Source organism: Dasypus novemcinctus, chromosome 26, assembly GCF_030445035.2.
Source record: "Dasypus novemcinctus isolate mDasNov1 chromosome 26, mDasNov1.1.hap2, whole genome shotgun sequence".
Taxonomy (NCBI): Eukaryota; Metazoa; Chordata; class Mammalia; order Cingulata; family Dasypodidae; genus Dasypus; species Dasypus novemcinctus.
The window spans coordinates 18,885,113-18,898,813 of record NC_080698.1 but is presented as its reverse complement, the minus strand read 5'-3'; the positions used below and the strand labels follow the sequence as shown (position 1 = coordinate 18,898,813).

At 40.5% G+C, this 13,701-nt stretch overlaps 1 protein-coding gene across 22 annotated transcripts in view; it reads right to left on the bottom strand.

The window, feature by feature from the left end:
- SLMAP (sarcolemma associated protein) overlaps nucleotides 1-13,701 on the bottom strand; it is a 189,761-nt gene that overhangs the window by 26,162 nt on the left and 149,898 nt on the right. For 12 of the 22 annotated variants that reach the window (XM_071212115.1, XM_058288249.2, XM_058288253.2 and 9 more), the window contains one exon: nucleotides 431-553. The exons of the other annotated variants lie outside the window; for them this stretch is intronic. In XM_071212115.1, coding sequence (XP_071068216.1) covers nucleotides 431-553 — 123 coding nt within the window. The remainder of the gene's footprint in view (nucleotides 1-430; nucleotides 554-13,701) is intronic. 22 annotated transcript variants of the gene reach the window in all.

The following is a 13,701-nucleotide window of genomic DNA, read 5'->3' as shown; positions in this document are numbered from 1 at the left end:
AACCTTGCCTAGTTCATCCCATTTATTGATGGATACTCTATGATATCACAGGGAACATGTATTTCCCTTATCCTATATAGAGTAGCTAACAACATATATCATTAAAACTTGGAAACTTACATACATTATGTTTTTCCTTTTGTTGGCTCACTACTTAATATGTAATTAATTACTGAGATCTTTCTTTGGTACAGGATTTACCAGATCTTCACATCAGCAGGGTGAAGGAGGCAGAGTAACTGTAACTCTACCCCACTTTATTGATTTAAGTTCACAGAAGATGAATGAATTTCCCAAGATCATATATCTAATAAAGTAGTGGTTCTGGGACAAGATACCATGCCTCCAGACAAGATTAAGTTTGGGCCATTCAGTTATATCATGTTGCCTCCATACATTCCCTAAAGAATCAAAGCAATCTTGATCTCACCTTGAAGTTCAAAGCATTTTTGTTTACTTGCTCTAGCTAGTTCTTGGGCTTCAATCAATTCCTTGCGAAGATGCTGAATTTCTTGTTTTGCCTCAATTTCTGACTGTGCATCCTGCAAGTCATCTGACGAAAACATGTTTATTTTAAAAGTAAGAGTTAGTACCACACTAAAATCTCTGCAACCAAAAACTAGCAATCTCTTTCATGTATGGACATGCATAGTTAAACAAAATAGCATAATTGAGTTAAATAATACTAAGCAGGAAATTACAGCAAGCATTTTAGTCATTTTATTGTGAAGAATTCAAATACAGTTAAATATATATTAGGGGAGCGGATGTAGCTCAGGTGATTGAGTACCTGCTTCCCATGTATGAGGTCTGGGGTTTGATCCCCGGTACCTCCTAAAAGCAAGCAAGCAAACAAACAAACAAACGAAAAAAACACCTCTCATTAGGGAGCAGATGTGGCTCAGTGGTTGAGCACCTGCTCCCTATGTATGAGGTCCTGAGTTCATTCTCCAGTACCTCTTAAAAAATATATGTATGTGTGTATGCACACACATGTGTGTGTTTCATGGCAATGATACTACTGAATACATATTAATATGACTAAATTATATATTTCACTCACGGAGAGCTTTTTTAAGGCATAAAATTCAGTGAGACAGGCATAATGCTATTCTTAATCAATTCTGAAATTTCCTGATAAGTCAGAAAAACTTCACTTGCAACCTAACTGGAAATGGAAAAACAAAAGCAAACTTTTTTTCAATAAAGAGGTTTTAGCATTATTTTCCCAGTTTTTGGACACAAAATAAAAACTAGACTGAAAATTCCACATGGACAAGGACTCTGTTCACTTTGTCATCACTGTTTCCCCAACACCACACACATAACAAATATTTGCTTAATTATTAAGAGATTTAATCTAAATGGTTTTTATTGAAATTACATTCAGCATTAAGGTGGAAACCTCTTTTATCTTCACTTGCTCTGCTCATCTTTCACTATATTAAAACTTTCTGCTACTGAACACTGCCTGGAATAACTATATCATCAAGTAGGACATATTCTCCTAGCACATTCCATTTAGACTATTACTTTGGTAAACTGCCTCAGCTATAGCAAACTTAATCAATCAAAACGGAGCTAAGAATAAGTTTTCACAATACAATTACAGTAGTTCTTGGTCTTATATACAACCTATTTTCATGCTCATTGATTATATCCTATTTTCCCAACCAAAAAATTTGTCTGTGGTTATATCTACTATAGTTAACCTAGCAATTCTTTCAAAAGGTCTCTTGGTGGTGGTGTTACGGGGGGAGAAGTGGGGGTAGGGGGATGGGGGGTATATGGGGACCTCATTTTTTGAATGTAACATTAAAAAAAAAAAAGACAAAAAATGTAAAAAAAAAAGGTCTCTTGGTCAGGATGGGAGTATGCAGAAAGAGATTTTTTAGTGGAGGCAAAGACATTGTCATAGCAAATACAAAATTTCTCTCAGAACTCCTTTAATACTACCCATTGGAGTCGAAAAAGGTCCTAGCAAGCTTATTCTAATAATTTCATACCAATGGGATCATACTATTTTGTCTTTAGTATCTGGCTTCTTTCACTCTTTGCAAGCTTTCAAAGTTCTTCTTTATGCCCACCCAGTGTTGTTGTCTTTTTTTTTTTTTTTAAAGATTTATCTATTTCTCTCCCCTCCACCCCCCCACCCTGGTTGTCTGTTCTCTGTGTCTATTTGCTGCATCTTCTTTGTCCGCTTCTGTTGTTGTCAGCAGCATGGGAATCTGTGTTTCTTTTTGTTGCGTCATCTTGTTGTGTCAGCTCTCTGTGTGGGCTGCGCCATTCCTGGGCAGGCTGCACTTTCTTTTGTGCTGGGCGGCTCTCCTTACGGGGCGCACTCCTTGTGCGTGGGGCTCCCCTACGCAGGGGGCACCCCTGCATGGCAGGGCACTCCTTGCGCACATCAGCACTGCGCATGGGCCAGCTGCACATGGGTCAAGGAGGCCTGGGGTTTGAACCATGGACTTCCCATGTGGTAGACGGACGCCCTAACCACTGGGCCAAGTCTGCCGCCCCCCAGTGTCTTCTTAATATCCTTCATCTCTTTGAACTGATTTAGGAGATTTATTTTAACATCATTGATTAGCTGTTTTAAATCCTGTGTCTTGTCTGGATTTTTAATTTGTTCCTTTAACTGGGCTATATCTTCCTGTTTCTTAGTATGGCTTGCAATTTTTTACTGATGTCTAGGCATCTGCTTATATTGGTGAGTTTACTCTGATGGCCAATTTCTCTCTCTTGCCTAGAGTTTTATTGCTGATTGCCTTTGTTTTACGACTCTCCTTTCATTCTTGGTTCAACTTATTCTATTTAAGTTACCCAAACAGGGCCAGGAAAGATACCAAAAAAGATTCTTCGCCCCCTTCACTTTCCCAACCTGCCAGCAGATGGTGATCTTTGGCGACCCTTTCACCTCAGCCCTAAAAGGGAGGAAGTGTCTCTCTTCCAACCTACTCCAGATAGTATTGAGACAATGGTAACTTTTCTGGGCTGCCTAGAGAGGCAATTCAAAGCTGGGTCCTGATGTCCGAACCCGCACAAGTCACAGTTGGCCCTCTGCCGGGCCTCCCTAAACCCAGTGAGGAAAACGCTCACTGTCCTCTCAGTTGGTGGCAGTCCACCACAGGATGTTCTGAGGCTGTTTGCATTGAGGGTAGGGGATAGGCACCCTCTGCTGCTGTGGGGAGGATTAACTCACAGATTTACTTTGGCTTCTTCATTCCCCTCTCCTTATTCCTCCTGAATGATGCCTGGCATCTGTAGATCCCCAAGAGTTGTTTTGGACAGTTTCTGCCTTTTCCTTTGCTGTTTTTTTCGTAAGAGAGTTGAGCCCTGAGGATCTGTACTCTGTTGCCAACTTTGCTAACTCTCTTTTTACCTTTCTTTGGGAAATGATTTTAATCATATTCAAACTTGTGGTTCTAGGCAAATCTTTTCTTTCAAAAATAGTATAAATCCTTGAAAATTATTAATATTTCCAGACAACAATATTATTGCTATTATTGTTTTGTTTGCATCCTATGGTAAAATGTTAAATCTACTTTGGATTATATTCCTAATACCCGTGAAGACTAAAGTGAAGCGTGGTATAATTATTATTTAAGATTGGTTGCTTTTTAAAAGGTAAATAACAACTTTTGAAAAAAAAATAGTTCAAGAAGCCAGAAAAAGGGTTTCAAAGGAGCTACTTAAATGCATCTCCTTTCTACAGCTCTAATGGTTAATACTGTAGTGTAATAATTTATACAATCTTTGTTTAAAAGAAAAATTCTGTCTACTGAATCTAATCATACAGATTACAAAGTATAATTAGCATAACTCAAATGTTTCTAATAAGTACCAGTGAATACATCATTTTAAAGAATTTATACAACATTCATAAAAGAAAAACAGTGGCTTTAAAAAAATAAAATCTGCTATTAATTAGGGCTATAGTGATTTTTTTCTAGGAAATTCTTCTAAAATGCCTGCTTATAATTGGCTTTTTTTTTTTTACATCTGATCATTGACTAACTTTAGTCTGCTGTTAAAATTAGTGGCAAAATCTTTCAATAGGTATTAATAACGATATGCTTCATTAATAAAAGTCAATTATACAGAAAAATAAGGTATGTTTTGGGGGGTGTAGCAGTTTGATACTTTTGATGAATTCCAAAAAGAAATATTGGCTTGTGTTTGTAAACTGATCTTTTCCTCTGGGCATATTGTATTGAATTGTATTGGCTTACATGATTACTTAATAAAGTAAACTTCTTGTGCCACTAGGGCATTGAATCCCTGCCCCTTGGTGGATGAGGACTCACAGATAAAAGATAGGGCAAAAGACAGAGTTGGAGGTTTTTGATGTTGGAGTTTGATGCTGAAGTCTTAAGCTGGAGCCCTGGGATGTAAGCACAGAAGAAAGAGAAGCAAACCCTGGGAAGAGAGGAACCCAGGAAGCCTGAACCCTTGTAGACATCGGAAGTCATCTTGCTCCAACATGTAAAAATATACTCTGGTGAGGGAAGTAACTTATGCTCTAAGTCCTAGTATCTGTAAGCTCCTACCCCAAATAAATACCCTTTATAAAATCAAGCAGATTTCTGGTACATCAACACTGATTTGGCTGACTAATACAGGGGGTTTGTTTTGTCAACTTAACCTAAAGAAAGGTTAGGGAAATTCTAACCCATCTTCACTGAATGGCAATTACTACTAGCATTTGCACACCCATTCTTCTTCCACACCCATAGCCACCCAACTTCCAAGCGCCTTGTACTGTCAAGTCTTTCTCTCTGATAAGAGAAAAAGGCGCATTCCCTGTTCTTTGAGTCTGACTCCCCAAGTTAAATTGTGGGCACTTTTACATGTACTGTTTAGCTTTCCCATGGTAATCATGAATTTTTAAAAAAAATTCCTGACATCTGGCAAAATAACAAATAAATAAATACATTATTAACTGGAAAAGATCTACCACCAACAACTGATTTTTCTATAAGAGATAAAGTAGAAGAAGAGAAAACAAAACACAACCAAAATTCAATTAATGAAATTATTTAGATTTCTTCAAAAGATAAGTCTGCTTTTATTAATTACCACCATCATTATCAGTGCCTTTCTTATTGTTTATAACATGTTATGTTCCCAACATTATGGAAGTGGTTTACATGCATTATTTCATTTAACCCCTCAGAATAATCACAGGCAGTAAATTTTCTCCCATTTGAAAATGAAGAAAATGAAGCACACAGATATTGAGTAATTTGCCCAAAGACATATTATGAATAAATGTCAGAGCAGGGATCACACCCACATCTCTTTGACTCATAGCTTCTTGGCTAGAATGTTACTTCCCCAATGCTATTATTGCTTTAAAACTTTGTTTCAAAGGGCCTATTATTAATTCATTAAAAAATAATTGAGGGGAGCGGATTTGGCTCAACTGATAGCGCATCTGCCTACCATATGGGAGGTCCAGGGTTCAAACCCAGGACCTCGTGACCCATGTGGTGAGCTGGCCCACGTGCAGTACTGATGCAAGGAGTGCCGTGCCGCGCAGGGGTGTACCCCGCGTATGGATGCCCCATGTGCAAGGAGTATGCCCCGCAAGGAGAGCTGCCCTGCACGAAAAAAGTGCATCCTGCCCAGGAGTGGCACTACATACACAGAGAGCTGACGCAGCAAGATGACGCAACAAAAAGAGACATAGATTCCTGGTGCTGCTGACAAGAATGCAAGCGGACACAGAAGAACAAACAGCAAATGGACACAGAGAACACACAACGGAGCGGGGGAAGGGGAGAGAAAAAAAATTGAGTTTTATTAGAACACCTAGAATTGTGGTAAGCAGTGTTATGAAAAATCAAATCTAAAACAGACTGATCAATAAAATCACACAAGCACTAAAAGAGTTGACTACAGAGAACCCAATCACAAATACTACTTATATTAATAAATCTGAACTTGGCTGAGAAGCTTCCACAGGCAGCTATGGCTGCTCAACCCCAGAGTGCTGCCTGAGTGTCAGCCCAAACTACCAAGATGTTTAGCTCACTAGGCTGACCTTACAAGTAAATCTTTCCTACACAGTATAGGGCAGTATAAAATAGATTACATGCTGATTTCTTTATTACCCATCTTATTCTAAACAAGTACATATCAAGCAATGAATGTATTTCCTTTTTAGAAGTGAGACAATTGAAAGAGTTCATTATGTCACTACTTTTCTTTGTCCCATCTAAGATTTCTCAGCTCAATTTTTCTAGAAAAGTGTCCTAAGAACCTGGGTATATTTATTAAGAGATGAGGAGGGGCAGAAAATGAATTTTACAAGGCCTACATTGTAACAGAGCAAACAAGATTCTTCAAGAATGTTAATATTTTCACCTTTTCCTAATTTATGTTAAAATTGGTAAACGCATATCCGATAAACATTTGATATCCATGTTATATAAAGAGATTATATTACAACGATAAAAAGACAAGCAACCCAATTTTTAAAAAATTTCCTCCCTCCCCCTTGCGGCTTGCTTGCTGTTTGCTCTCTTATGTCCATTTGCTGCTCATTCTTCTGCATTTTTGCTTGTTTCCCTTTTTGTTGCATCATCTTGCTGAGTCAGCTCTCGTGGCGCTTGCAGGCCGGTGGCTCTCTGGGACACCTGGGCCAGTGGCTCTCCACAGCGTGCGGGCGAGCCTGCCTTCACAAGGAGGTCCCAGGATGCGAACCCAGGGCCTCCCATATGGCAGATGGGAGTCGAGCTGATTGAGCCACAGCTGCTTCCCAAGCAACTCAATTTTAAAAAAAGGGCAAAGAACAACCAGCAAGATAGCAGCAGAGTTAAGGAACTCCTAGAGTTACAGCTGGTGCTACAGGGTAGTTAATCATCATCCAGAGCTATCTAAAGCACTTGTTTGGGGTTCCAGGAGACCAGAAGAGCATCTTGCAACATCTTTGAAAGAATGGAAGGAGGAGACACCCATTCGTTGAGATTTGTAAGCAGAGTGCTTCACACCCCAGAAGCCACTGCCCATCCTACAGTGGCAGCACAAGCTGTCTCAGGAGCTATTGCACGGCAGGAGTTGGAAACTCCATTTCCCCAAAAAAGGGGAGGGAGGGATGACTGGGACCAACTTTAGCTACTGGTTGGTAAATTCAGAGGGCCAAAGTATAATCCTAAGAAGAGCTAAAGTCTGAACTTGTCCAAGTCAGAAAGAGGCCGTAGCCGCCATTCTAACTCTGCCGCAGGCATGAGGGGAAGTGGGGCTGACTGCAATTGAAGTGCTGGTAGGGACCAGTTTCTTTAAACCCAGGGACAGTTTCTTTAAACCTGCAGGGACAGAGCTGGGGGCACCTGCACCAGCATCTCTGGGAAAATACAGGCCACAGCATGGAGGCTGGTAATCATCCCATACTGGAAGCACAAGCTGCCTCAGGAGCTTTTTTATGGCTGGAGTTAGAGGCTCCATTTCCTGAAAACAAGAGGAAGAAATGGATGGCTACTGACTTCAGCTACTGATTAGAAAATTCTGCTGGCTAAAATATAACCCTAAGAATAGCTAAACTTTGAAACCATTCAAGATGGAAAGAGTCTGGTAGCCCCCATTTTGACTCCATCCTCAGCATAAGGGGAAGCCAGGTTGATTGAAAATCACAGCTACGGTAGGGACAAGTTTCTCTCTACCTAGATTGGACGGCAGCCCTAGCCTAGTCTTTAGCCCCACCTCGGGCAGGTAGTAAACTAGCAGGACCTGCACCAGACTCTCCGGGTAACTGCAGATACATTTGGCTGGCACAAACTGAATAATCAGAAGTCTACTGGGGCAACTGTGGTTATCTTGGACTGCATAGACTGCTGCCCACATCTGCAGCTCCATCCCCACCCAAGGCAGAGAAGGAAGGGATGTGAAGCTTCATTAGTCTCCCTGAGCAACTACAATCTAGGCCTATATGACGTGGCTTTCACATAGCTGTGGCTCTGTCCCTACCCCTAACAGAAGAAAGGTGGGAGAAGCCTCACATTAGTCCCTGGGGCCAAGCGAGCAGCTTGAGTCTCCAGAGCTTACAGCACCAACTACATCCTTGGCTCCTACTACGCGACAAGCAAGGGAGAAAGTGCAAGAAATTCCTAAACTAAAGAGGGAAACTGCACCCAGAATAAATATATGTAGTAAACCAGACCAAAGATACCAACAAAAAACTACAACCCATACAAGAAACAGGAAGATATGGCTCAGTTAAAGGAACAGGATAAGCCTCCAAATGAAATAAAGGAGTTGCGATAACTAATCATAGATATTCAAATAAATCTCCTTAAAAAATTCAATGAGATGGCTAAAGAGATTAAGGGTATTAGAAAGACATTGGATCAGCACAGAGAAGAATTTGAAGGTAGACACAGAAAGACAGCAGATCTAATGGGAATGAAAGGTGCAATAAATGAGTTAAAAACCTTCTGGAGTCACATTAATTCTATGGTAGAATACCAGTAAGTCCACTCTAACCCATATTTTATTCCTGCATCCTGTGGACTCTGGGATGGCGATGTCCACTTTACCTCTAAATTGAGAGGGGGTTTAGATCCCACATGGCTGATGGATATGATTCTCCTGCTTGCAGTTGTAGACTCGTTCAGTGTCCTGGTGTGGTGGTTGACCATCCTCACTTCCCTGTTAGCTGACCTGGCCAAGTCCAATGAACTGGAGAGTAGGTGTTGCAACTCTGCTGAGGCTCAGGGCCCAGCTGGCCCATGGGGAGCCTAGAGATTCAAGTCTCCTGAGCATATACCAACCACAGTACCAACCATAGGAGGAGTAAAAGTGATAGAAGAGGTATGTGCAGAGAGGTCACATCTGAGCCCAACTCCATCACACTCAGGAGCACAAATTCCAAAGTAGGGCCCACTGGCAAGGCACTGAACTCCAGAGCCATCTGCCATGACCATAGAACCCGAGTGTCTCCATACCCTCAGAAGCACCAGTACCTGGGGTTGTATCTACTTTGGCTATCTCTGAGATCCTGCTGAGATGTGCGTAAGCGTGACCTCTCTGATAACCTCCCGACTCATTCTGAAGTCTCTTAGTCATATAAACTCATTTGTCTTTACCTTTTATTCAAAGTCTTTTTCTAGTTGCATCACCAGCTGGTGATTGGTAGTAATCTTTTGATGCCAGGGAGGCTTATCCCCAGGAGTCATGTCCCACACTGGGGAGAAGGTAATGGGCAGGTAGAGGGAAGAAGAGGTGTGATATGGGGGCATTTTCGGGACTTGGAGTTGTCTTGAATGATATTGCAGGGACAGGTGAAGGACATTATCTATCCTGCAATAACCCACTGAATGGACTGGGGGAGAGTGTAAACTACAATGTAAACTATAATCCATGCAGTGTAGCAATGCTCTAAAATGTGTTCACCAAATGTAATGAATGTGCCACACTGATGAAAGAGGTTGTTGATGTGGGAGGAGTGGGGATGAGGTGGGGAGTGGGGTATATGGGAACGTCTTAGATTTTTTTTTTTTAAATTTACTTCTCTCCCATTCCCCCCCATTGTCTGCTCTCTGTGCCCATTCACTGTGTGTTCTGCGTCTGCATGCATTATTAGGCAGCACTGGGAAACTGCGTCTCTTTTTTTTGTTGCGTCATCTTACTGAGTCAGTTCTCCATGTGTACGGTGCCACTCCTGGGCAGGCTGTACTTTTTTCATGCAGGGTGGCTCTCCTTGCGGGGTGCAGGCCTTGTGCATGGGGCACCACTATGTGGGGGCACCCTTGCATGGCATGGCACTCCTTGTGCATGGCAGCACTGTGCATGGGCCAGCTTACCACACAGGTTAGGAGGTCCTGGGGATCGAACCCTGGACCTTCACATTTAAAAAAAAAAGATTTATTTATTTAATTAAAAAAAAAAATTTATCCCCTTTGCGGCTTGCTTGCTGTATGCTCTCTGCTCTCTGTGTCCATTCGCACATTTTTCTGTGTCTGCTTGTCTCCCTTTGTTGAGTCATCTTGCTGTGCCAGCACTCTGCAGGCACTGGGCCAGCTAGCCTTCATAAAGAGGCCCTGCGACAGCAAACCCAGGGCCTCCCTTGTGGTAGACAGGAGCCCAATCGATTGAGCCATAGCTATTTCCTCCTTACATTTCTAATGTAACATTTTGTGTGATCTATATATCTTCAAAACAAAGACAATAAAAAATTTTGCTAAAAAGTAAAAAACAAATAAAAAACATGCTGGATTTATTTAACAGATTTGAGAAGGCAAAAGAAAGGATTGGTGAGGTTGAAGACATGTCTTCCAAAAGTGAACGTATGAAAAAACCACAGACAAAATTGAGCAAGGTCTCAGGAAGTTAAATGAAAGCAAGAGACATGCAAACATACGTGTTATGGGTATCCCAGAAGGAGAAGAGTAAAGGGGCAGATGGGATATGTGAAGAAATAATAGTAGAAAATTTCCCAACCCTTTTGAAGGACATAGATATCTGTGTCCAAGAAGCACAATGTAGTCCCATTCAAATAAATCTGAATAGACCAGCTCTGAAACACACATTAATCAGAATAGCAAATGGCAAAGACAGAGAGACAATTCTGAGAGCAGCAAGAGAAAAGCAATGCATCATATATAAGGGATACCCAATAAGATTAAGTGCCAATTTCTCATCAGAAACCACGGCAGCAAGAAAGACAATGGTATGATGTATTTAAGACACAGCAAGAGAAAAACTTCCAGCCAAGAATCTTATATCCATCAAGATTGTCTTTCAAAAATGAGGGTGAGTTTAGAATATTCACAAATAAACAGGAACTGAGAGAGTTTATAACAAAGAGACCGTCCTTGCAGTAAATACAAAAGGGTTTGTTACAGTCTAAAGAGAAAAGACAGGAGAGAGAGGCTTGGAAGAGAGTCTAGAAATGAAGATTATATCAGTAAAGATTATATCAAAAGAGTGGTAAAAATAAAATATGACAGGGAAACGGACTTTGGCCCAGTGGTTAGGGCGTCCGTCTACCATATGGGAGGTCCGCGGTTCATACCCCGGGCCTCCTTGACCCGTGTGGAACTGGCCATGTGCAGTGCTGATGCACGCAAGGAGTGCAGTGCCACGCAAGGGTGTCCCCCGCGTGGGGGAGCCCCACGCGCAAGGAGTGCGCCCGTGAGGAAAAGCCGCCCAGTGTGAAATGAAAGAGCAGCCTGCTGAGGAATGGCGCCGCCCACACTTCCCGTGCCGCTGACAACAGAAGCGGACAAAGAAACAAGACGCAGCAAATAGACACCAAGAACAGACAACCAGGGGAGGGGGGGAAATTAAATAAATAAATAAATCTTTAAAAAAAAATAAAATAAAATAAAATATGACAGCTAAAACCCAAAGGTCAAAATGGGTGAAATAAGAACTGCCTCTAGAGTAATAACTTTAATGTTAATGGATTAAACTCCCTAATCAAAAGACACAGACTGGTGGAATGGATAAGAAAATATGAATCATTTATATGCTGTCTGCAAGAGATTCACCTTAGACCCAAAGATACCAATAGACTGAAAGTGAAAGGCTGGAAAAAGATATTCCACATTTGCATCAATGGGAAAAAAGAAAAAAGAAAAAAGAAAAAGAAAAAAAAAAAAAAAAGCCAGAGTAGCTATACTTAGATCAGATGAAAGAGACTTTAAAAGACACAAGTAATGCACAATCAGAGGAGAGATTCAGTGAAAAAGTTCCATTTACAACAGCAACCAGAAGAATAAAATATATTATTAGGAATACACTTAACCAAGGATGTAAAGCACTTGTATTCAGAAAACTAAAATGCATTGCAAAAAGAAATTTTAAAAGGTCTAAATAATTGGGAGAACATTCCATGCTCATGGAATGGAAGACTAAATATCATTAAGATGTCAATTCTACCCAAATTGATATACAGATTCAACGCAATCCCGATAAAAATTCCACCAGCATTTTTAAAATAAATGGAAAACAAAATTATCAAATTCATCTGGAAGGGTAAGGGGTCCCAAATAGCCAGAAACATCTTAAAAAGGAAAAGCGAAGTTGGAGGACTCTCACTTGCGGACTTTAATGAATCATATTACCTAGTTACAGTGATAGAAACAGCATGGTACTGGTATAAAGACAGACACATGACACATACACCAACTGATGGTTCAGATACAAACCCTCATATCTATGGTCAAGTGATTTTTGACAATCCTGTCAAACCCACCCAGCTTGGGCTGAACAGTCCCTTCAACACATGGTGCTGCAAGAGCTGGATATCCATAGCCAAAAGAAAGAAAGAGGACCCCTATCTCATACCTTATATACAAAAATTAACTCAAAATGCACCAAAGACTAAATATAAAAGGAAGAATCATAAGCTTCTAGAAGAAAATGAAGGAGAACATCTTTAACACCTGGTGGTAGGTGGTGGATTCTTAAAAGAGATAAGAGGCAGACTGAGATGGACTACTGATGCTTAATGTACACATAAGTTTTAATTAACTTTACTGTAAGGGTGTGGGGGTGTGTGGAGTTGATGGTGGCAGACTGTAGTAAGAGCTGGTTTGTGAAGAGGAGTGTGGCTTGAGAAGGTAGTCTAGGGATGTGGACGTTGGTTGAAGGAGGGCTGGAGAGTGGTCTAAGGACTGGGTAACACAGTAAACCTGGAGGTGGATGAGAATTATGGTTGATGGTATGGATTAAGTGTCCTTTGTGACCTAGAACAGATGTATGTCACTATTGCAGGGTGGTAGGAGTTTGGAGAGCATGAGAAAAGTACAACAGCAGTACACTGTGATTAACAGCAGTACTGTGGTGCTCATGCATCTATGCCAAGGATGTACTGTGTTGATAACAGGGAAATATGGAAAAAGTATGCCAAATGTACACTATGGACCACTGTTAGTGGTAATAGTCAGATCATATTATTGCATAATCTGTAATAAGTGTTCCACCACGATGTGGTGTATCGATGGAGGGTTGTTTTACAGGAATTCTGCACATGTGCATAATTGTTTTGTAAATTCACAACTTCTGTAGTAAGTTCACAACTTCTGTAATAAAAATACATTTAAAAAAATAGTATAAGGGTGGGTTAGGAGATAGGAATGCACTGAGTACAGGAAATGGACTATCATTGATAGTGTAGTTTTGGCAATGTTCTTTCAAAATTTGTAACAGGTGTCTCAGCAATGCAGGGTGTTGGTGGTTGGTGGATTTATGGGACCCCTATATGATGTTACGCATGTCTGCTTTGTAAGTTCACAACTTTTACTTATACACTTATTGTTTTTGTATGTTCATGTATAAATGATATAAAAAAATAATAATGGGGTGGGTTGGGGGGAAAATATACCAAATGTAAGATAGGTCGGTTAGTAGTAATATTTTGAGGATTCTCTTTCATTATTAGTTAAAAATGTTTCACAACAATACAAGGTATTGGTGGTAGGGTGAGGTTTGAGAGCCCTGTATCATGTTATGCACATTTGTTTTTTAAGTTCATAACTATTACTATACACTTATTGTTTATGCACGTTTATGTATGAGTGATATACTTCAAAAAAATTTTTAAAAAAAGGTCAAAAGACTTGAGCACATGTATTTCTGGAAGAGAAAATATAAATGGGACTCCCAGTAAGATGGCAGATTAGAAAGACACAGGACTCTTTCCTGTCTGAGAAAAATGGCTAAAAGAGAGGCAGAAATGGCTTGGGAAAAAATGTG